Source organism: Aulonocara sp. 'chitande type north' Nkhata Bay, linkage group LG1 (assembly GCF_057382095.1).
Source record: "Aulonocara sp. 'chitande type north' Nkhata Bay isolate Kocher_YH1m ecotype deep benthic linkage group LG1, A_spYH_male_GT1.1, whole genome shotgun sequence".
Classification (NCBI taxonomy): domain Eukaryota; kingdom Metazoa; phylum Chordata; class Actinopteri; order Cichliformes; family Cichlidae; genus Aulonocara; species Aulonocara sp. 'chitande type north' Nkhata Bay.
Genome location: NC_141344.1, coordinates 15,075,070 through 15,100,201, shown reverse-complemented (window position 1 = coordinate 15,100,201; position 25,132 = coordinate 15,075,070). Strand labels below are relative to the sequence as shown.

General features: G+C 40.6%; 1 protein-coding gene across 1 annotated transcript in view; it reads left to right on the top strand.

The window, feature by feature from the left end:
* The window catches only part of smyd3 (SET and MYND domain containing 3), a 117,613-nt gene that overhangs the window by 75,279 nt on the left and 17,202 nt on the right, over positions 1-25,132 (top strand). The window contains exons 6-10 of the mRNA XM_086284153.1: positions 8,247-8,314; positions 17,434-17,536; positions 18,073-18,183; positions 20,280-20,367; positions 20,917-21,091. Coding sequence (XP_086140279.1) covers positions 8,247-8,314; positions 17,434-17,536; positions 18,073-18,183; positions 20,280-20,367; positions 20,917-21,091 — 545 coding nt within the window. The remainder of the gene's footprint in view (positions 1-8,246; positions 8,315-17,433; positions 17,537-18,072; positions 18,184-20,279; positions 20,368-20,916; positions 21,092-25,132) is intronic.

Below are 25,132 nucleotides of genomic sequence, written 5' to 3'. Positions count from 1 at the left end.
AGTGTCACAATGAGGAAAAAGATGTGTAGCGCTGTTTCTCCCCCGTCATATTTCCACCGAGTTTGTCTGCCTGTCTATTGAGAGATGAAAGAACCATGATTAGGTCATAAATACTTTATCAAAGCATCGATAGTCCGTACACACACACACACACGCACGCATACACACAAATGCACAGAAGGCACTCAGATACGGCCTTTGATTGGGTCTGATGGCCTTTGTAGTAGTCCCCAGAGTGACAGTAATTGAACCGATTCCAATGACATTAGAGACATAAACCACCCAGTCACAAGTTTTTTGAGGCAACATGACAGGAGAAAGCAAACCAATGCAATGCCTCGATGTGAAATGACAGGACCTCCCACTCTCCACCATCCCAGCCTCCCCCACCCATCCACTTAGAGATGTGCTATCCGTATACGTTTCCAAAATGTCACTGGAATCATTTTGATCTGCCCCTCCTGCCTGAATACTTAATGTTGCACAGAAATTCACAGTGGAGTCCTGCAGCTGACTGTAATTTAAAGTAGTTGTACAGGTTAGTCTTTATATCTCAAAAGGTTGCATGTGCTGGACTAGTGATGCCATTCTTGGGTTTTACCTTTGAAAGGTTTTTAATATTTTGAGGTTTAGTTATAGAACCAGATTCACCTGGAAGTTAAGCCATTGACTGAAAAAATGGTTTTATATCTTAAAAGAGTTGAATGGATTTGTGAATTGCATGTGTGATCTGACTAAAAGAATAGTCACTTGGAAATAGATGCAAATTAACTTTACTTCAGTGGCGTAATTACTTATCTCTGAATATGTGTGTCTTTGCGAGCGCTATTCATTACCTTACTGGTAGGCTCCTAAAATATGGAATCTAGAATTTGTGCACACACACAGACTGTGACATCTTTGATCTTATTTTCTATTTTCCACATCACTAACCACACCCTTCTTCCACACTCATCTGTCTACGCTTCTGTTTCTTTCTCACATTTATAATTTCTCCAGGTTTCATGATCCAAAACGAATCAACAGAAATGTTTCGACAGTAAGAGAAATAAATGGTCAAACAAATAAATGGATGCAGATTGAGATTTTCTGCACCCTTTTGCCACAGACACAGAGACAATTCCCTAAAAGATATTAAACAAAAGTAACCAACTTTAATTTGGAAGAAAACGCCTCGGGGCAAAATCTATGCTTTGGTAATTGTGTAATTCTCCACAGTGGGTATGCCAATATCTGAATCCTACCAGGCCTCTAATCCCCATTAAGAGCTCCTTTCAATTCATTTTCTGAAATACAATTCATTTGCTTCAGATAGAAAGTAGCCCTGTAGACACTGTAACATCTCTCAGTGTTTCATCTCCCCCAAACTGGGTCCTCCTCACACACACTCGACCACAATGTCAACTCATATCAACCCGCACTCACTCACAGCTGTAAATGGGTCTCATTATTATCAGTAAGGACATAAATAAGCAGGTAAATTGTGGGAGTCCCTCACCATCTCTCAGAGTGATACAATCATCACCATGGTTACTGATAGACAGTGTGTATGCATAGCCGTGTAGTCACAGTACCTGCTGTTCCTTTGCATATGAATAACATCTCTAAAGCTAATAATATTTCCTCTAGGCAGTTAGAAAAGCTAGAAATAATTATTAAAATAGAATTTAATTTGTGTTATTATTACTGGTTAGTCCTTATGTTACACAGTGATGGATTACTGTGTTGAAGTGAAGACCTAAATGCAGGATGCAGGGGGCAGGGAGCTGAAGCTGAGCTGAAGTGAGCTTTATTGTTGATACAAAGTCCAAGGAATGAGGGGAAAAACACAGTATCCGGAATCCTGAGGGACTAGGACTAATGCAGGGCTGCACACAGAAAACATTCATGGGAAAGTAACGGGTATGTTCACTGATGACACAAAAAGACAAAAAGCATTAGTTTATATAAATGAAGACAGTCAGGATATTCATAACACATGAAGTAACTAAAATGCATACCATGTATCCTTCAAAGTAAAACTAAAAGTATTAGAGACATGAATATTAAGGCTTTACAAGATGTCAGACTACAGAACATAGGGCACACAGGACATTAATCCTGAAATGAGAGAGATGGAGGATAGAAGAGAGAAACACTGAGGGAAGTAAAGGCTACAGCTAACAGAAATCTAAATAATAACCTAAACATGGAATTGCAAACCTGAAAATCATCACTAAAATAGTAATAAAGGGAAAACTAAAATAAAGGAGTCAGTGAACTAAACATAAACAGATTTTTCTGCTAGGGAAAAAGTAACCAAAACAGAAATGCAACAAAACAAAACTCAAACTTCAAACTCAAATATAGCAATAAAAACAAGCTCACATATATAAACCTGGTAATTGAAACTCAAATACACAGAAAGTCCTGTGACCATGACACTTTAAGGTGTCATATAAGAGAGCAAAGATGTTCCATCGATCCTCATGTACCACTGAACCAGGTCCAGGCAGTCTAAACAGAGCTGCATCCTCCCTCTCCTCGTCCACCGCCTCCTTCCAGGGTGGTACTGATGTGTCCAACCAGTCAGGAGAGACAGTCCACTGTGTCCTGCTCTGCTTTGAGTTCTTGTACTGTTAGAATATGTCTGAAGCATCGTGCTTGAAAGACATCTTAGAGAGATTCTAGACAGGTTCTTGAACCACCTGAATTGGCTCCTTTCCACACTAAGGAGCTGTGGTTTTACTGTGAGCACCTCCCAAATGACTGAGCTCCCCATCCCATCTGAAAGGCTGAGCCTAAACACTCTTTAAAAGAAGCTCATTTCCACAGCTTACCTGCAGGATCTCATTCTTTCAGCCACACAGCTCTGCTCGCGGCAATAGGCGATTGTAGGAATGCAGATCGACCGGTAAATCAGCAGCTTTGTCTTCTCACTCAGTGCTCTCTCCACTGCAACAGACTTCCACAGTGTCACTGCCGACACCAGATCGATGCTTATGTCAGTCTCCAGCTCTGTGCCTCACCCACTCTCTCACGGCTCAAGATGATATATTTAATTTGCCCAATGAACTTCAAAGCAGATATTCAGAAAAGTCTGTAAATGCTGACAATTGAAAAGATGCTACGAGTTTTGGGATGATCTTCCGCTAGTGGTGTATCAATTAAATGATTAATTTCAACGCTATATAATTAAAACCAGCAAATACATTTTGCAAGATCTAAATCTTTATATTTGAGAGGTAGCAGAGTACCAGCAGCGTTTCACATTTCAGACTGAAGAACTGTTTGTTGAGACTAAAGAACATGTTATAGTGACAGTTACACTGAATGTTTCAGTTTCCTGACTCAGATCTCTTTCTTTCTGATAATAGCTTCTGCATCTGTAGAAGAGTAAGAGAACAAGGAAAGAGGCAGAGAGTCTGAGAATCAGAGGAGGTCGATTTTTGGAAAAGGCAGGACTTGATTCTTAAGCTTGTGTGTACGTGTTGCTGTTTGGGATGCAAAAGATGTCCAATAGCCGCTGCTGCAGATGTGGCTTTTCTCCAAGATTGATTGTTTCCCTCAGGGAGGGAGATGGTGAGTGTAAGACAGAGAAAGATTTATGCCCAGCTCAGTGCCCTACTACTGTTTGTTTAAATGTTCTTCCCTCTATCTCTGCTGTCAGTAACCGGTGTTGCCTTTTCCTAATAAGGTGAAAACGGCAAGGTACTCAAATACCCTCTTTCTGTTAGAAGACAGGATGACACTTACATTTGCTTTTACCCTCTCTTACTCATAGGTTTACGTATGTGATCTGTTTAATGCTACTGTCACACTCAAGAAAACTGTGGTTGTAGACCACAGCACAACCAAAATTATGATGTTGCCTTTGACATGGTTGCTTTGAAAACAGGGACCAAGGTCTGTTAACACTCACAGTCGGTTTCCATTTTCAGAGTGCCTTTGGTGCATCAAGATAAAACCGCACTAAGATAGTCTGCTATCAGGTTTTGACTTAATGTGGTGAAGCTGGCAATTGCATGCAATCTGTTTATGATAATACTGCAACTATAAATGTGATAACTCTGTGAAAATCGCAAATCTGTAGCAGTCTACATACAAAAATTCCCATGAAGTTTTTACATTCAGAATTCAGAAAGTTCAGAAAGTCAAACACAAATTCAGAAAGTGCTCCTCAAGTAGTTACATAGTTGCTGCACAATGACAGTTTAACTTCAAAATTAGGTTTGCAAACCTTCCCCAATCTGTCACTGATTCCAGTCAATCTGACAGCGATCGTTTGAGGACAGGTCACCTACCACCAGGTGACCCGTGCAGTCAACTTGTGATTGAAAGTGCTAAACCAGAGGTTGAGGGTGTTGTACACTCAACCTTTGGACAACCTGGTCTCACAACTGCTTGCAGATGGTTGCCAAATAAGAAAAAAGTTTCACCAAGCAACCACCAATTTTTCCTAGTCACAAAGAGGTTGCTGTCCTTTTGCATTGACATTAAATGAATAGTCAAACCCAGATAAAGCTCTGAGCCTCGTGTGAACGGATATGAAATTGTTAGTTTCTGAATGAGTTTTAAGGGAATGGTGTTTGGAAGTTTTTCTAGCAAAAATGACAAACACTTTCTGGTTCCAGCTCCACAAACAGCAAACTTTGTTGCTCTGTTTACATCACTGTAAACTGAATATCCTTGGATTTTGGACAAAGTGCGCTGTGTTTATGTGATTTTGGGGTTTGGGTGTTTTTTTTTACTGGACAGCATGATATGATATGTCATAGAGTAGAGGAATAATGAGAAAAATAACTTCATCAATAACCAGAGTCTTAGTTGCTGTCCTGGTGGTTTATTTTATGAATGGGGTATGTGTGTGTGTTTGGAATAATGGGCTTTTTTGGTTACACACATAAACACCATTGTTTAGCAAAAAGCATTACATATTGCACTATTTTCTACACATGCATTTGCCAACTATTGTGAATAAGAACAAAGAAACCAAAGCCAAGAGGACTATTATTTTCTTATATGCACTGTTTAATTCATTAAATGAAAATCTAATGAAAGTATGTAACTGTTGTTCTCTCTTGATGTATTGGAATTCATACAGAACATGTGGCTCTGCTGTAAGATGCATCTGTACTCTGTGCTTTACAGTGCAGATGATAAATGTGTGCGAATAACAATACTGTGTGTGAGATGATGAAAGAACAATTTGTGTGTTGTGTGTGTGTGTGAAAGAGAGGAGTGAGGGAGGAAGATTTAGAGCAGGATTTTTCATTTTGTGGTGAATCCATTGAGTAAAAACCATCATTTCCCATGAGGCCTGACTCTAATGGTGTTTATTACAACTGCAGATTCAAATCGAATCAATTTGACGTGTTGACTGGTTTGAATATCAGTAGGATGGGAACCATCTGTCTGGGGCTCACTTTAAATTTCACCCTCCCTCCCTGCACATCTCTACTTCCCTTTAATTTTCCCTAGTCCTAATATTACCAATGTTAGACTTATTTATCTGCTTTGTGCACAGAGTAGAGAAACAAACCTAACTCACACAAATGCACCACGACCACCAACACATGCACAAACACACTTGTTTACCAGCACTGGCTCAGTAATTGACACATCAAAGACAGCTGTGCTGATTTTCTGTTTTTTAGCTTTCAGTTCGTTGCTAACTTCTTTTGTTTTAGAGTGTTTATTAGTGTTTTCTCCCTCATCAACTGTGTCTTTCTCTTTTAAACAACTTCTTCAGGCATGTTATTATTCAAACCATGTCTGCGCCAACTCTGCTAGCTGAAAGAAACAAACCATCCCTCTCCCTAGTTTGAAATTTCTCCTCTGTCGCCTGAAAGCCTTGGCCTGTTAATTCATTTGTTCTGACATACGTCCTTTATATCATGCAGACCACCCCAGTGCATTGTGAGAGGTTTATATACACAAGTGCTAAAGCATATCCTGAGCTGTCCAAAATTTCATACTAAAGTAATATTTAGTGTGCAGAGATTTTTTTTTTTTGTGCGTCTGAAACTTGTATATATACCCAATAGTATGCGAGGTGGGGAATAATATGGTATACCAGCAGTGGACACCACACCAGCATAAACATCACCCCACAGAAGATATCAGAGGCTGAATCAGACATTATGATTTCCTGGAAGAAAACAAAGCCCAGAATAATAACAGGACTACAGGGTTTCTTATGCCTTTCAAAATGGGCCTTTGGGGGGGGGGGGGGGGGGGGGGGGGATTCTGCATATAAACACACACATATATAACCTCCTAGGACCTGGCGTCGACATATGTGGACATCACATTTTGGGTTGTCTAGACCAAAATACTAAATTTGGCTCTACAAGGGCCTGATATCCACTTACGAGGAAATTATACTGCCACTGTTCTACCAAAATTTAAAACGTATGTCCTTATGTGTGGATCCTATTTTTCCCAGAAACAAAAATCAGGTAGAAAAAAAATCTGGTAATTCTTTGTTTTTACATTCATCAGGTTCCAATCAGTCCCAACTGGCAAAGAGAAATTAAAAATGCATGCCATGAAAGAGTTTGGGTCTTAGGAGGTTAAGTCAGTGTTACCTTAGTTGTCAAAAGTGGGGGGTTTCTGTAAAGGCCATTTAACAAACCCAAAAGATTATAATTGATTAATTAAATCCAACTTTAACTGGTCAAAAAGTGTTTTTTATGGAGAAAAAAAATTCCTCCACTTACATGCTACCATCCACATATTACCAAGCTCAAAATGACCATCGTAATGTAATTATATGTTTCTTATGCTAAGTTTTGCATTTCAGATACAAAGTATAACTGGGGCTGAAAACATGAGATTTGCTGATGCAGATGCAAAATTTCATGTTGCCTTCCATGCATACATTTACTTAACCTTTTATCCAGTTGGGGTAACAGGGGGCTTGAGCCTGTCTCAGTCATCATAGGGGAAGTGGGCAAGTACATCCTGGATAGGTCTGTCACAGGGCTAACACAAAGAGACAAACCATTCACCCTCACGTTCACATCTGTGGTCGATTTAGAATCACCGGTTAGCCTAACATCCGTATCATTGGGCTGGATTACCCAGAGAGAGCCTCACTGCCTCCTTCAAAGTTGTCTCTTTGTGAGACACTGTACCACTTCTAGTCCTTCTGCTAAGGTTTTATCACAGTTTGCAACGATCATTCTGACCTCCTGCAAATATGTATCTGTTTACTATGTCAATATGATGACCTTTTATGTTGAATGTTGAATTTGGAAAGAGGACGAAGTCACGGGTAGCCAAATACAGTGCGTAGCGCTGGTGCTAAGTGAGGATTTTGTTGGTGTGGCCAGAAACTCCTGTGCAATGTGTTGTGAGAGTGTATGATGGAGCAATGAAATATGGCATAGCTCAGGTCATCACGGCAGAATCTGCTGACAGTCCAACCCTGGAGTCGACTTCACCGTGCACAATCCCATAAATGTCAAAAAAATAGAGCGCCAGCTATTGACTTGATGGATCATCTTGGAGGTTGCACACTCAGGTTCTTCCACTGAAAAATAAGAGTTTTAATAATCTGAGTTGTAGCTGAAGATCTATGTCTCATCACCAGTGATGATACTCGACATTGAATTTGGGTCAGTTTGACATAGCTGTGATTCTGAAGTTTAACGTACACAAGAAAGTGGTCGTGACCAGGGAGTGAGCTCAGCTGTAGAACTTTATGATCACTTTTTTGATCATATCTTTCTCAGAATTTCTAAAATTGTTAATAATCAACAATTTAACACCGTAGAGTCGTGCTGCTTTCGTGGGAAAAAAGTGTATCACTACTATTGTTGGTAGAAAAGTTCCTCTGATTTCCTAGTAGCACTGGGGTTTAATTGTATTTACTGACAGAGGTAACTGTTATTATTTTTATTATAATTGCATTTTTTTGTCACAGACATGTGGGGAAACAAAATTATTTCATTCGCTACACGAAATATTATGTACAGATCAACATTTGAAACAAAGTGTTTCTCTCTAAGCATGTCTTATTATTTCAAAACTATTTTGTTTTTCATTTAAAAAAAAAGACTTTTACTGGCTCAGAAATAACCAGGCGGTAATTTTACACAATCGCATAGCATGTCATGTTTCAGTGCCGCTGGAGTTTTGCAGGTGTCAAAGCTATGTAGAGGTGTTCAGAACATAGGATGAAAGGTATTGTTCATTTCCTGAAGCAATTTAACAAATAATCACTCACTCGTTTGTCTCCACATCTTCACCCTCTCCTTTAGGTGACGTGTAATTGCTTCACCATCAGTGATGGGGAGCTGCAGGAGATTGGAGTTGGCCTGTATCCAAGGTAACAAAGGGCAGCGTGGAGAGCATGCACATCTAAAAAGCATCATTAATTTCAATCTTGCTCGTAATCTTTGTTAGATGCCACTCTTACTTATAAAAAAGCCACAAAATTTAAAAGCTGCGTAGACTTACCTGCCCGATCACTGCGCCCTAACCAACCCCACCTGTCCTTGCACCTGCTCGCTTTTAAAGCCCTGCCTGCGCTTCTCGATGTTTTCCTGACAGTTCTTTGAAGTAGCAGGAAAAAGGGGGGACTCAAGGGAGTCAATTTTTGCTGTAAGGCAAAAACCTGAAAATGAATGTTGACTGTATATATTATAATGCTGTTAGGGGAAGACAGACGGAAAAGGAAAGCTGGAATTCATAGAGAAATGCTAGGTTTGGCTCCCAACTGATGTGGGATTGATAATGTGTTTGTTGTGTAGAATAGGGGGCACATTATTCGTGCAATGTAAGTAATTAGTGTTAATTTCTGTAGTTTGAGTAGATTTCGTTGTGTGACTGTAACATTAACCAGTCATAAAGTGTGTAAGTACTAGGGGTGCAACGATACACAAAATTCACGGTTCGGTTCGGTTCGATACTTTGGTGTCACGGTTCGATATTTTTTCGATACAAAAAAATGTTCATGCCTTTTTAATTTGTCATTTATTAAAATTATAAATATATATTTTAACTCAAAAGTACAGTTTTTAAATTTAATGTTGCTGAAACAAAAGTAATTAAAAAAATAAATATCTCTCAGGGCTCTCAAAATTTCAAAATCCCTGGTAGCCCTTCGGGCAGGGACTCTTCAGTTTTTGGTAGCCCAAAATAAATCTAAGTAGCCCGAATAAAAAAAGAGAGCAATTTTTTGATTGATGTTTTGTTTCCTGTTTTGTTTCCTTTACAATATTATACATTAAAGTATAATATTGTAAAGGAAACAAAACATTAATCAAAAAATTGTTGAAAAACAAATTACAACATTGTATAAAAATTACAATCATCAACTCAAATACTTGGTTCTAATTGAACAGAAATTTCTATGAACTTGTAAGAACTGTGTAGGACATGAATCAGTCTGTGTCAGATCCTGAATTTGAAATTTCCACTGAAGTCACGGGTAAGAGGCAAGTGGAACCAAGATCGAGGCCATTTGCTTTTTGAAGTTTGCAAAGACTGCTAAATTTTGTCAGTGGTAGTTCACTCTTTGCAACATAGTACGCTGTTCTAAACAGATTTTTCAGGTTTATTTTTAGTATGTTATTTGCAATTGGTGTTTGTTCTGGGAAAGATATTGCAGACTGAGCAATAATGCATTTCTTGCATTTCTCATGGGTTCTAATGGGGGCCTTTCTTAAAATGACTGGTCCCAGTAACAAAGGCGCTTGTCGACTCAGAAATCGAGAGAAAACCAACAACACACCCGGCAGAACATTATGTTATTTACAGGGGTGCACATAAGTGGTCCGCATGTGCGCATTCGCTGTCAAAATAAAAGACGCGCACCAGATAAGAAGTTGCAACGCGCGTTTGCGTCCATATAAAAAGCACTGTTTTTGTCCGCTAGAGTGGGATTTTCACGGCACATTCCGCACCACATCTCTGTGCGTTCATCATTTGTTTGAAGCCAGCTCACCTCCTGCAAACACTTTTCAAATTCAAATTCAAATTCAAATTCAAATTTTATTTGTCACGTACACAGTCATACACAGTACGATATGTAGTGAAATGCTTGGACAACTGCTCGTGACCTAAAGAGAACAAAAAAAGGAAAAGGCTATGAATAAGATAGGAAATAAATATGAAAAATTAAAAAGGGTAAATTTAACTAGGAAGGAATAAAATATAAATTAAGGTTAAAAATGAAATAACTGTACAACACAAATTAGAATGAAGGGTAAATTTAACTGGGAAGAATAAGATAAAGATAAATATATAAATTAAAGTTGAAAATAAAATAACTGTACAACAAAATACACCATATAGAACTATATAAGAATGTATGAAGAAATCTAAATATAAATAAATATATACACAATAACAGCAGCTGTACAAGTATTAACCGGAAATGAAGAATATAGTGACCAGTGTTGTGCAAAACCAAAGTCCAGAAAGTCCAGTGTGTGTGTAAGAACCATATGTGTGGGTCAGTACTGTGTGGTGGTGTGATTGAGAGACCGTATCGCCTGCGGGAAGAAGCTCCTCCTCAGTCTCTCTGTGTTGGTCTTCAGGGAGCGGAATCGCTTTCCTGACCTCAACAGAGAGAACAGTCTGTTGTTGGGATGGCTGAGGTCCTTTACAATCTTCCTGGCCTTGGTCCAGCACCGCCTGCTGTAGATTGAGTGCAGGTCAGGGAGCTCGGAGCGGATGGTGCGCTCAGCTGACCGCACAACCCTCTGTAGAGCTCGTCTGTCCTGCATGGTGCTGTTCCCGAACCAGGTTAAGATGTTTCCCGCCAGGATGCTCTCTATGGTGCACGAGTAAAAGTTCCTGAGCACCTTGGAGGGCAGTTGGAAGTCTCTCAAGCGTCTGAGGTGGTAGAGACACTGTCGGGCCTTTTTCACCACGGTGTTGATGTGACAGGACCATGACAGGTCCTGCGTGATGTGAACTCCGAGGTATTTGAAGCTGTCCACTCTCTCCACTGGGCACTCGTTGATGACGGGGGTCTGGTAGTTCCTCTCCTGCTTAGTGCTGAAGTCCACTATCAGCTCCTTTGTCTTACTGACGTTTAGAAGGAGGTTGTTCCTCTGGCACCAGTTCTCCAGATTCCTAATCTCCTTCAGGTAGGCCGTCTCGTTGTTATCAGAGATCAGGCCCACCACGACGGTGGTGGGCCTGGTGGTGGGCCTGTATTTTCCGAGAATACGTGCTTCTTTTGTGGTTCGGACTCCTTCTGACATTTGTTTGGAGGTGGAGGAACACCAAAGTAATTGCTTAAAGGAGCTTCTTCGACATCTTTAAGAGTTCTAAACAAATGTCTGTCCTCCTCCAGAAAATCTTATGTATGCAAACACGCGTTGCAACTTCATATCTTGTGCGCGGTTTTTTTTTTGTTTTTTTTTTTTGACTGCGAATGCGCACCTGCGGACCACTTATGTGCAGCCCCGGTTATATAGCTCGTCATATTGCAGCCACAGAAATTCTTTTGTCCATGAAACCATAAAGCTGCACTTTCTTTTTGCCTTATAGTCTGATTTGTCATAACTTTTCCGTTTTGTGGTAAGCTTTTCTTTGGCTGTCACTTCTTCACCCTGACCTGTCTTATTTGGCTCAGCAGAACTAAAATATAGATCCTGCTGCTTTTACACACACTCACATAACGGTCAGCGATTCTCTGCGCGATCAACCTCTCATATGTTTAAGCTTGCTGCGGGAGATTTCACTTGTCATGTTTGCATAGTAAGCTAACGATTGATAAGACGATGTCAGAGGAATTGGTGCACAAATTATCATCACTCACCAATCAGTGCTGTCGCTCTCTATACACAGTTCGCGCGATTGCAAAGTGAAAGCAAAAAACAAGTGCAAATTCAAACGCGATTTCAATATGTCACATATTGACAGTGGCTCACCGATGCCAATGACATAATTACCCAGCTACATTTCCGAAAGAATGCAAAAGCATTGACATATATTTTTCCTTCCTACAATAGCCCGACGGGCAGGGCAGAGATAGATTTTGGTAGCCCGACTGGAAAAATCGCTAGCTCCGGGACGTCGGGCTAGCGATTTTGCAAGCCCTGTATCTGATTGAGGAATCACTCATCTTTGGAAAAGAGAGTTTATTACAGAGAAATGGCTCTTTCCAAAATAAAAGCTATACTATACGCTTCTTCTGGGCTATATTCTCAGCAGCATATTGTAGCGGGTCAGGGCTGTTCGGGGTTCTGTTTGTACAGTTATGTTTTGTTTATGTTGCCATAGTGACGGGTGACGCCCTCTCGCTGCGACGGTGTGTCCTTCCGGGGTCAGAGGGCGCCCTGTGTGTTGTTGTTGTTGTTGCTGTGCGGTTGCCGCGCTGAGCAGTTAGCTAGCGGCAGTGTTCTTCTGCAGATGTCAATAAACGGCTGTGCTCCCTGGCTAGCTCACGGGAAGCAAGACCAAACGACACCTCCGTCTCCTCCTTGTCTGAGCTCGCCACAATATTAAACATATCAGGTCCCCATAAGGAGAATCATGTGCTAACGGCTGTCTAAATGACTCAGGTAAAGTTTGTAGCATGCATGCTTGTTGTTTTTGTCTGCTTCCACTTGTCTTTGCACTAGGATGATGTCGGTGTAAATGTGCAGTCATATTCGTTGTGTTCCCACTAGAGCTGTCAGCGTTAATCTCGTTGAAATGACGTTAACGTCACAACACGGCAAATCTCCGTTAACGAGCTACCCCTGATCGCCCCGTGCGTGGGGCTAGACGGCTAACACGTTAATGAGCTAACTGCACTAACACACTACTTCCCACCCATGTAATTGAGCATTGCGTGGCACATCCAACATACTGTTTTACTTTAGTCTATGACGCGCTTACCTTCAGGGTCATACGTCACATGAAAACCAAAATAATTCCGAACGCCAGATCTGGATGAGGGTGGGGGAGGTTCAATTTGCCATGTTGCAAGGAGAGCTTAACTTCTGTCTGCTAGCTTGCCCTGCACTCTTCCTTCTGACAATGCTGTCTGTGTTGAACGCTCAATGGATCTGCGCTCGGCAGTGCAGCCTAGGCGGAGTAGTCGAACGCAGATTCACTGAGCGCTCAACACAGACAGCATCGTCAGAAGGAAAGTTGATAAAATAAATTACAAATTTTGTATTGTTCGATACATATGCGTACCGAACCGAAAGCACTGTATCGAACGGTTCAATATCGATACGAGTATCGTTGCACCCCTAGTAAGTACGTCCATTTTTAGTAGAGCAGTTAACAAAATATTATTCACTCTCTCTGCTGTCCTAGAAAGTGGAATGAAGGCCGTATACAGCCTTGCACTGGCATATTTTTGCCTTTTCGTATCACTGCAGAGACTCACCGAAAGACTAAAAATCTTCCTGTCACAGTTACTCTATAGCTCAGGAAAGGCAACCTCTGGTGTTGTGTAGATTTTGAATATCTGCCTCAGTTTTATTCACATTCATTCTGATATGTCTACCTATCGTAGTGGAAATACTGTAACTGTGTACACAGACCTCACAGGTTACACACATGTGCATAAGTGTTGATAAACCCCTTGACCTGATTTAGGGATGTGAGCATGGCCCTCACTCAAATGGTCCAAAACTTGAAATGGTCCTCATAAAATACACACGAATACACACTGAGACACACACAGCAGTGCAGTACTGTATGCACTGTAATCCATGTATTGAATCCCGGGTGAATGGGGTGGGATTTGGCCTGGTGTTGTACATGTCGTTAGTGTTGTCACACACACAGACACACACACACACACCACAGGTATCCCTGCCAGTTTATCTGGTTCGTGTTGAGATGTCAGATGGTCGCAGTGGCATTACCAAAGCTCAGCCAAACCACGTGGGTCTATGTGCGATTTGTGTTGTAACTCATCCATAAATAATGGGCCCGTTCTCAGAATGGTCCCCCTGCCTATTCATATTTTGGGTTGCCTAGCAACCATGGGTTTGCCGAAGAGAGGGGGATTACTGTGGTGAGACTACACCTCCGTTCATCTCACCGCTTTCTGCTCATTTTCTGTCTCTGTTATATTTCAAAAACTCTTTTTCTCATTAGCTGACTTTCTCGTTCTCCTCTCAGCTGCACTCATCCGTACCATAACCCTCTTTCACTGCTAATTGGCCTATTGACAACATGATGTGAAATCCTTAGAGCGCTCTATCAAAAGCAAAATGATTCAGAGTTGAATTGATAGCACAGATTACGTGTTGTAATCCTCCTCGACCATACATTTTATATTACCTCGTTTTAACCCCCATGTGGATGCAAGTAAATCCTCCCAGGGGTGCAGTGCAGCAAAAGCAGGGAAAAGAAATTACTTAACAGTATAACATGCAGACCTGAGAGATGTTTATGAGGAGCACACTTTTTAGAAAATGGAATCACTTGACTGTGTTGGAAATCAAAAATTAGATGAAATTTTCTCAGCCTCTATGGGATGACATCAGTTTCCGCTTGGTTACATGGATTGATAGTGGCCCTGTGTCAGATTGGTGACCTCTCCAGGTCTCTACCCTGCCTCTCGCCCAATGGTAGCCAGGTAGGCTTCAGCCAATACAACTTCTCTATTGCTAGATCGCTTTAATCCTCACCACAGTCAATGTTCTCAAATGAATCATAGCAAAAAACAACTTCTTTATATAGCAAGTGTATTTAAAGCAGGTGATTAGGGGTTTAGCAATTCCTGATTCCATTATTGATGATTGATTATTTCCCCCTTTTGTTGTGATCAGTGTTTGGGTCATTACTCAAAAAAAGTAATTATTACCTGTAATACACAGAACACTTTTCTTTAAAGTAATGCAGTATGTTACTCAATTACTCCAAAGAGAAGTAATTTGTTACATTATTCGTTACATTATATTCTAGTTTCTCCGTAAAATGACTTGTAACACACTCTCTCATAATTGCCAGTTAACAATATAAACTGAGGCTACAGTCCCACACACTAATACAAATCTGTATCATAAAGAGACACACATGCAATCTTTCTCTTGGTATTTGGGTATGAACACAATGCAGAAATAACCGGCACAAAAGAGATTTCAAAGCGATGAAAGCCGCAGTGATGCTACTTTAGAGAGATGAGCAGGTAAACTGCGGAAGCTGTTTGCAGTCATGGAAACAACAGCCTGACTGCTCATCTGTTTGTTACCTGTTTACATTCAATGTCTGGTTGCTGGACTCGTGGTCGGCATTCATTCACACTCAGCTTTAACATCACTCTGGGTTCTTGGCTGGCAGTCGGTGTAGATGTTTGCAAAAAGCCAAAGTTCATTTAGCAGCATAATCTAGTTGTTTCTTTCCATTTTACCATTGCATTCCTCCTCCAGTACACAGACTGAAATAAGCTGATTCTAGCACAAGCGCAAATGGAACCGAAAAGCAGAATCAGTAGGCAAGCAGACTAACATTTCCAAGTAACTGAACTACTGGGAACCGATTCTCGATTCCCAACCCCACAGATTCTGGTTCAAGTCTAACTAAAAAGGTATATACATTTTGGGTTTAGCGTTTAATGCTCCTGTGTTAGTACAGCAGTGAACCACCTCGAAGCTGAGAAAAGAATCAATTGTGAAAGAAAGATGCTCACAATAGAAACAAAGAGATGACATATCTAAGCCTTTTCCATAATTTAATACCAGTTATAATTAAGGATAATAGACCTTTACTATCTGCAATCTCACACAATATTTCGCTCTCCGCCCTGCTACTGCAACACTTAGTCTCAGTTAGTGTGAGCCGATACTGTTAATGTGAGATGTGGTTTAGTTAATTAATCTAATTAGTATGCTAATGAGCCTCCTTCTATCAGATAAAAGCATCGTTTGGAGCGCTTGATTCCTAGTTGATATTCAACCTGCAACTTCTTCACTGTAGAACAAAGCCAGGGGGTTACTTTTACAAAGACTGAACACACGCGCACACACACACACGCACTTTATCTGTTGGACCTATTGTTTTGCTGAATATGATAAACGAGTGCAGCGGTAATGGAAGGGGTCATAAAAACAGACAAGCCTCTTCAGTATTTTTCACGGCCATGTGTGCAGTGACATTAAATGTCTTTTTATGGGTCACAGAGGTCGTCAAGTACTTCTTTAAAAAGCACAATATCAACACGCACAGTTACATGCTCAGCATGAGAACGATGCACATCAGGTCTTTCAGTTAATTAGTTCAGCTTGCAAAGCAGTTGGATTCTCTTGAGATGTGCAAGATTACAATCATGAGAGAATCCATCTTTCCATGCTTCAAGTTCTTTAACCTTTAGAAAACCACAGTTGGACAGGAACAGTCAGCGTGCTACCAGGATCTACTAGCTAATAAAGTTTTGCTACAGGGAATTTTCAGTACAACAATCTTATGTGACACTTTGTAGGCAATTCAGCCAATAACCTGCCAAGAATATTTTTACTTTTATCTAGTACATCCATAATTTAAACATCTCACCTCTCATGGTTGTCTCCATTCGATTGTACCTACATGTCAGTGGGAAATGCATCACATGTGGAAAACGTTCGTACAGTTCCTAAAGTAGCTTGTTTGTGGATACTGGTTAATTTTAAAGGGAAAAAAAAACACTTGTGTATTGTAAATAAAAACTGTAAGTAAAACCACTTATATGTGGTATCAGTGTCTCCATCAAGATGCTGTCAAAATAAATTTGGGAGTGAATGAGCAGGAAGCTGATTTGTGTCGGTAATAAAATTGGGAAATGAGATAAAAGCCTTTGTTGTGACAGAAGTGGAGTACCCATCGTTTCCTGATTTATTGTGCGCCTGTCTGAGAGGCAGATAGACCAACAGAAAGAAATAAAGAGTGACATTTGTTATGACAGAAGCAGACTACTCATTTTGTCACACTGTGCAGGGAATTTTGTGTGTACATATGTGTGTGTGCATGTAACTTTTTGCTTGCGTGAGTGTTTTGTTTGAGAGCTCCGTCTTAAATGTGCAGAATTAAAGGTAACATTGCCAGATGATTTTTAAGCCCCTAACAGCACCTTGGAGTCGGGATCTTTTTATCTTTAGGGAGAAATGTCACCCAGCGTGTGTTTTTTCTCTCATCATTATGCTGCCACAAAGTAGCATTACAGTCAGCACCGGACTGACTGAAACCCCAAAACAGTTGGACATGTAGCAGCTGGCGGCTCAGCAGGAATGAGTCACTTCTTATATTTTCCAAACACCACAAGTAAACAGTTTCTCATCCTTTATCTCATGCTGTTTCCTCTCGGTGTACGAGTATTTAGGAGAAAGGGCTGCCAGTCATCGTTTAAGGAGGGCGACACAAACACATACAAACTTTGTTAGAGTTTATTTGCAAGTTAAACATTTTATCACACATCTCTCAGGCTTCCTCCAACTTTTTGTCCATCTCTTTTCTCTCTTTCACTTTTCCCTCAATTCATTCTCCTCCCGCTCTCTGTTTGCCATCTTTCAGTTTATCTCTGTTAAACCACGACTGCCGGCCAAACTGCGTGATGGTGTTTGAGGGGACGAAACTGGAGCTCAGAGCTGTTCGGGATATCGACCCTGAAGATGAGGTATGATGAAGAAAATAACCTCACAGTATGGCTTTTGAACGATATAGAATCTGAAACCAAGAACTATATCTGCCATGAAGTGAATTTTATTATGCAAGTAACAAATACTGTATACTTATCCAATATTTGATAGATGTACACTGAATTAAATGTTATTAAAGAATTATTACAAGATGTAGCCAAGTGAAATTTCATAGCAACACAAGCCGGATCACAGCTCCTAACTTGGCAGTGTTTTCTCCAATTTTCCGTACTTCATCATCCCTTGTGACTATATATAATGAGATTAATCCAAGCCATCTGTCCTACAAGACACACAAACACACACAAACACACACACGCGCGCATTACTTCTACAGTATCACATTTCTTCTTTTTAGTCTGTTTTCCAAATGTCTAATATAGATATGTGCTTAACACTGATCCTCAAAATATGGCCTCAAATTTATTTAAGTGCTGTAGGTAAAAGTGAAAATTAAATTTGAGCAAACTGTTTGTTTCTCAAACTAAGCCGCTCTCTCTCTCTCTCTGTCCAGCTAACTATAAGTTACATCGAGACGTTGTCACTGACTGAAGATCGGCAGAGGCAGCTGGAGGAGCAGTACCATTTTACCTGTCACTGCCAACGATGTGACTCGCGAGACAAGGTCAGAGGCAAACAAATTAAATTGCGGCCTTCATTCACTTCTAATCAGGATTACAGCTATTTATTTGGGTGTTTTTCCCCCCTCATATGTCCAACAATCAGAGCAAAGCAGCTATCATCACCAAAGGTGGTAGCCCTCTAGATTTCCAGACTCTTCCAAATCATACCTGATCTTTTTTGGTGAGGGGTCACATTTGAGACTTGCACATATCGCTGTCGCCATAGCTCGAATATTATATTTTTACTCTACGATGAGTGTAGAACGACACGGGCGAAAATATATTTGTTGAGTGAGTGAGTGCCTGCGATGGATGTAGTGGTGGAAATGTCACTGTTTCATTCATGACAGATCATTTTGAAACGTCTATATCATTTTCCAATAAGAACAGCTCCAATAAACTGGTTAAAAGTCTGTATTGATCCTTTTGTCCTCTTATCATTATAACTGAGTCCATAGTGTGCACATGGTTAGCCACTTTCAAAGTGCAGAAACACACTCTTTCACACACTTCTGTGTGTGGATGATGATTTTGCACCTTATCGTGATCGTTTTTAACTTTGTAAAAGATATTTGTGGAATTTCAACCGTACATCCTTACTGCCTGTCTCTCTCTCTGTTTCACAGACACACACACACACACACACACACACACACACACACACACACACACACACTTTCTGTTAGAGTGTATCGGTGCGTAACGTGTTTCGGTGTACCCTTTCCTGTCCTCCTCTCCCTTTCCCTCCGTCACTCTCTCACACATCCTGTGTTATCTCCTGCTCTCCTCCTCGTCTTCCCCTCTGTCACTCGGTCACGCTCCACCTCGTCACATCCACTCTCACTCTCTGACCACCTACTGAAAAATGAGAAAAATTATCTTGTCTTGCGGCTGCAGTTTTCTTTTCCATCCATCTTAATCTGCTCCATCTTCCTCCTGCGCTTTCTTTCGATGTGTCTGTTTTCTTTTCTCTCACTCATATCATCTTTTTGTCACTGCTGCGACTTCAGCCTCTAGCTTTGTTCTCTCTGTGCTTTATATGGCACTTCACTCTTACTCTAGCACTGCGCTTTTTATGCTTCTGTGTTTGTTTGAGACGAGTTAAGACGGAGCACTCAGTTGACTCTCTGGAACAATGGCATTGATTCATTTTTTGCCACCGACCTTTGTTCTGCACACAGTAGTGACAGAAACACACACTTTCTCTTTCATTCTACTTGTCTTTAATCTCGACATCAAACCAGCGCATGGCTGTTTTCTCTCTGTGCATGTGTTAGGATTTACACAAATTGCACGCTTATTTTACAAAATTTTACTCATAATTTTAAAGAAAAAAGCTACGTTTTAGGATAGATTTCTCTTTCTCATTCCCTTTAATCTTGTAACCTTTTCCTTCCTGGCCTGAAACGGGTCACAGGTCACTAGGTCACTGTGAATCACACAATGGGTTTTTAATAAACTTAATCTAGTGTTTATTTATTCCATCACACCACAGCGGTTATGCATAGATTGATCTCTGGAGGCCCCATTCTGTCCCCTTAACTTCTGCACTGTGTGCTGAAATCAGCTGTACTATCAAAATAGTTTTTCTTCAACTTGATTTTTATGTTTTGGAGGTCAAAGCCACGGGGAGACAGTTCTGGCGAGCAGGGCTGGTGGTGAGTGATAATTGTGTTGTTCATAATGTGACCTTCAGGGAGTGATCTACACAAGAAGTTATTTTAAAGGTTATGAAACTTAAAGCTCCTTTCAGCTCCTCCCTTGTTCACTACGGATTGCTACAGCGAGTAGCTCCACATATTGGAAATGGCAGATTTTTATACCGGATGCCCTTCCTGTCACAAACCCAAAGATTTTTTTGTCTCCTCCCAAAATTGAACTGGGGATTTTGTTTTTCGTTTTTTAGGTGAATGTGTAAACCACTACTCTATGGAGAATCTAAGTTGTTAAACTTAAACTTAAAAGTTTTTGATTGATTCCCAGAATTTGTTGATCAGACCTTGTATGTTCACGAGATCGTTTGGTTGTTTTAGACATAGATTTCTGCTCATCAGTGTGGATGTTAAAGTAGTCCCTCCTTACTAATGTCTTTGCTCAGGATGGACTCATGCTCTCGGGTGAAGAAGGAAAATGGCGCCTGCTGAAGGAGGCTCTACCAAGACTGGAAGGGCTGAAAGCCGAGTCCAGTATCCTTTGTCTCTGTCAAGTTCCTCTAAAGCCAGTGGACACCGAATCTCTATGAGAACTTCTTGTAATTGTCTGCTGTTCATATTTCATGTAACTGATAAGACAAGCATCAAGTAATGAGAGTTTAGTTGCTTAATGAAACATGATACTGTAACTCGACTGTCTTAAGTTAGGTCGTAAGTAAGATCGAATTACTTTGGTGCTGATCAGATTAGATCAGAACTTCATGTACTGATGTACAAATGATGATGGTGGTGGCTTCACTGGTTGGTTGGCAGCTCCGAGTAATTAAGAGTCTAATTAAAAGTGGATTGAGATTCTGTGCTTTCATCACCATAAAGCTGGCGTAACCATTTTCATCATAAAACAACACAAAGGCGGGAGAGAGACAAACATCAGATAGTTTATATCATTCAGCGCAGAGAAGTAAACTAATTTATGCAATGTTGTTTTCATAAATCCTTAAGATTTCCCTGAGGAGTCTGCAGCTTTAATCATATTTTCGGGGAAGCAGGATAAATGTTACTTTTCCTTAATTCACCTTCCAGATTGGGAAATGCTGTTGGAGAGCAGTAGGCATCTGTTATCAAGCGTTGGTGGTGAAATTCCTGAGGAAAATCTATACAAGCTCAGAATTACAGACATGGCTTTAGATGCTTCAGTTCACCTGGGACGCTGGGAGGAAGCTATGAGTTACGGGGTGACGACACTTCCAGCATACAGGTGAGTCACTGTGTGCCTGTTTCTGTTTGGCTCAGGCAGTACACTGTCAAGGAAACTAAACAATCTGCGTTTCACCCATGAATGACTAATATGTCATCAGATGTAAAGAAAGAAAGAAAGAAATCAGTTCCCTATATTTGTGTATGTGTGCCTGGATTCAGGGCGTTTATCAGACCTGGTTTTAGGATAAGCATAAAGTCTGAGTGCATTCAAAGTGCTGTTCACTGAGATGAGGGAGGATTGCATAACCTTACCAGTATAAATTAGTACAGAGATATGGGTTTATTTAACCGTCCTGATGCCTTTTATAGTCATCTCAAAACTTCTGGATTGTGTTTAATTTTAGTATAGATCAATCTTTACTGTTTTTAATACTAAGAAAGCGAGTCGGAGAGTGTTCAATTGCTACCATGGGGATTAGGGAAGATTAAGTTACTTGATGTAGTCCTAGACTTTAGTAGATATTATCATCCATCCATCCATTTTCTGCAGCCTATCTGAGTCTGGGTCATGGCAGCAGCAGTCTGAAAGTAGAAAGGCCCAGATCTCTCTCTTTAGTCACCTCCGTCAACTCTTCTGGGGGGGACACTGAAGCGTTCCCAAGCCAACTGAGAGACATAATCTCTCCAGCGTGTCTTGAATTTGCCCCGGGGCCCCTTCCCAGTTGGACATGTCAGAAACACCTCACTTGGGAGGCGTCATGAAGGCATCGCAGTCGGATGTCTGAATCACCTCAAGTGGTTCCTTTCAGTATGAGGAGTAGTGGCTCTACTCTGACCCTCTCACAAATGACTCTCACAGAGCTCCTCATCCTGTCCTTATGAGTGAACCTAGACACCTTTCAGAGAAAACTTACTTTTGCAGCTTGGCTTAGCCATCTTATTCTTTTGGTCACTACCCACAGCTCATAGCCATAGATGAGGGTAGAAATGTACACAGACCAGTAAATCTTCAGCTTTGCTTTCAAACTCAGTTTTCCTTTTCTCTTTTTATCATAACACTTCCTGTTGTATTTGTTGGTTTTTAATATCAGGCTAGTCTGTCTTGTAAAGAGAATTTTGATGTCATGGTAAAATAAATGTTAACTAAAAATGAATAAATATAATACTCAAAGAGGTGGATGAGAGAACCCAAATGTCCAAAGAAACCTATCTTTAACCTGCCAGCTCTTCTTCAAACTCTGCATGATCTCTGTGCCCGTGCAGCCATGTGAGAATAGGGCAGGTAATTGGCATCTTCCTGCAGGAGTCTGTGTGTGATGCAGACTCCTGCTGTGTGCTGCATGTGAGATTTCAGACAAGGTCCTGAGCTGAGTCTCACAACATTGTGCTGATCATATATGAACAGGTATGATAGTGTGTTAGGTTAACATAAAATTTATGTTTTTTTGGTTTTATTTCTTAGTTTTTCTGCACTGAATTTCCTTTTGTTATTTTCTTGAAGCAGAGATTAAAGATTATTAGATTTAGTTAGCAATTTAGCAAGCTCGCATAATAAAACACATCACAGTGAAAATGTCCGAGTTTATCACTGCAGCAGGAAGATCAATGCATATTTTTTTACCATCATAATTAAATATTCAAAACATGGGAAAATAACCACAATGGCAACCCTTGAGTTACTGGTTTTCTGATCTTCGCATTTTATTCCATTGTGTTGCTAATTCAAAAATGAAAGACCACATAGGCTCCATACAGTCTCGATCAAAAGTTTAAGACCACTTAAAAAATGGCAAAAAATCATATTTTGTATGGTTAACAAGGTTCCAAGTAGAGCTTCAACATGCAACAAGAAGAAATGGGAGTGAGACAAAAAAAAAATTTGAGCATGCAATTTATTGAAAACAACGCTTAAACTGAAACACCTGATCAAAAGTGTAGGACCTCATGCTTTTAAAAGGCCAAATCTGTGCAAAAATGAGGATTCATTGTCATTTTCTGTCAGGCAGTCACACTGTCATGACGTTCTGATGGCAAAAGCAAAAAAAACGTTCCCTTTTTGAACGTGGTCAGGTTGTTGAACTGCATAAGCAGGGTCTCTCGCAAAGTGCCATCGCTGCCGAGCTGGACGCAGTAAGACAGTCATTTGGAATTTGTTAAATGATCCAGAGGGTTATGGAACAAAAAAGTCAAGTGGAAGACCCCAAAAAACTTTCACCAGCACTGAGCCAGAGGATCCAATTGGCTGTCCATCAAGACACTGGACAATCCTCAACCCAAATTAAGGCCATTACTGGTGCTGACTGCAGCGCCATAAACATCAGACGGCATCTGAGACTGAAGTGATGTTTTCAATGCACCACGGTGGAGGGGGCGCCATAATGGTCTGAGGTGCTTTTTCCTTGGAACAATGGAGCTTCAGGAGGTGCAGGGGCGTCAAACGGTGGCTGGCTATGTCCAGATGTTGCAGAGAGCATCCTCGTCTATGTGGTAACGACTGCAGGTTTTTCAACAGGACAACAGGACAATGGTACAGTACACAATACCTGCAGGACAGGGGACTTCTTCCAGGAGAATAACATCACTCTTTTGGGTCATCCTGCATGTTCCCCTGATCTAAATCCAATTGAGAACTTTTGGGGATGGATGGCAAGGGAAGTTTACAGGTTACAGGTTTCTTTGGAGGTGTGGTCCTAAACTTTTGATCAGCTGTAAAACAGCCTGTTTCAGTTGAAGCGTTGATTTCAATAACTTGCATGCTCAAAAAATGTTTTTTCTCTCTCCCATTTCTTCTTGTTGCATGTTGAAACCATGCAAAATATGATTTTTTTTGCCATTTTTCAAGTGAGCTTAAACTTTTGTTGTGAAAATGAATCTTATTTTCAGCTTTGCATGCAGGCAAATGTGCTTAAAACAAATAATTTGTAAGATCAGAGCAAAATGTTTATGCCATTCATAGAAAAATTTAAATCTAAACTGAGATTTCTGTATATGCAGGTAATCACCCTCAAATCTGGGAATGCAATGTGATGTCTAAACCAACAGGGCAACTGTTAAGTCCTCAAATATTTTTATCTAATAAGTACAGCATTTTTAATTAATAAAAGAGTAAAAACCCTAAGTGAATCAAGTAAACGCAATGAACAAGGGAAAAAATAGTGAAATGATGGTGAGAGAGTTGGATTCCAAATCCAAAAATCTTTAAATCTACGTCTGAATTTACAGTAAATTGCATCAACAGTTCCCAGCTTCGATTGTCCAACCATCACTCTGTCTCTTCTTTTTTTGCAGTTCAGTTTGTACAAACTCAACATTATACCTACGCACTTCAGCAAGTGTGTGTGTGTGTGTTTGTGTCAGTATGTGTGAGAGAGATGCAGAGAAAGAAAGACTAATTGATCTTGTGTGAAGGGCAGCGCTCTACTAGGATAGCTGTGCTCACACACACACACGCTCCCGCAACAGCATATCCACAGGAGAGAAACGGCAACGGCCTATAAATAAATAAGCAGACACAGGGCAGCAGAAAGAAAGAGATGGTGATGTGTACAAGGGGATGGAGAGAACTGCTGTAAAACGTGTGTCAAAGAATCAAAGACAAAGCCAGTGAGAGGGGTGGGTGCGGGGGCTTTAGGCTCTGTATAAAAGATATAAGCAGGAAATTAATGAAAAATGAGAGGTGGGGTGGGGGGGCTGCAGGGTGATCAACAGCTTGACAGAAGAGAGAGGAGGGAAAAAAGATCTGCAGAAATGATGGAAATAAAACATGAGTGATGGGATCACAAGGAAAAGAAGAGTAAAGGTAACGTACAGGAAGGGAAGGGTTAAAAACAGGTATAATGAATGAAATGGACACGGACGAGTGAAAATGTTGAAAGAAAAAAAGAGTGGAAGGAATTCAGGAGAAAAAAGTGAGAAGTGAGTGGGAGGAGGATCCTCCATATTCATCTCCTATCTTCCTCTGGGCTCTTCAGATGCAAGAAAGATAGCTGCAGGAGTTCTCGATCACTCCATTTCTCCTGTCCTTCCCCTCATTCTGTATTCCTTTTTTCTTTCACACTCTCCCACTGCAGGTCTTTTCAGAGTTACTCTATTCAGTTTG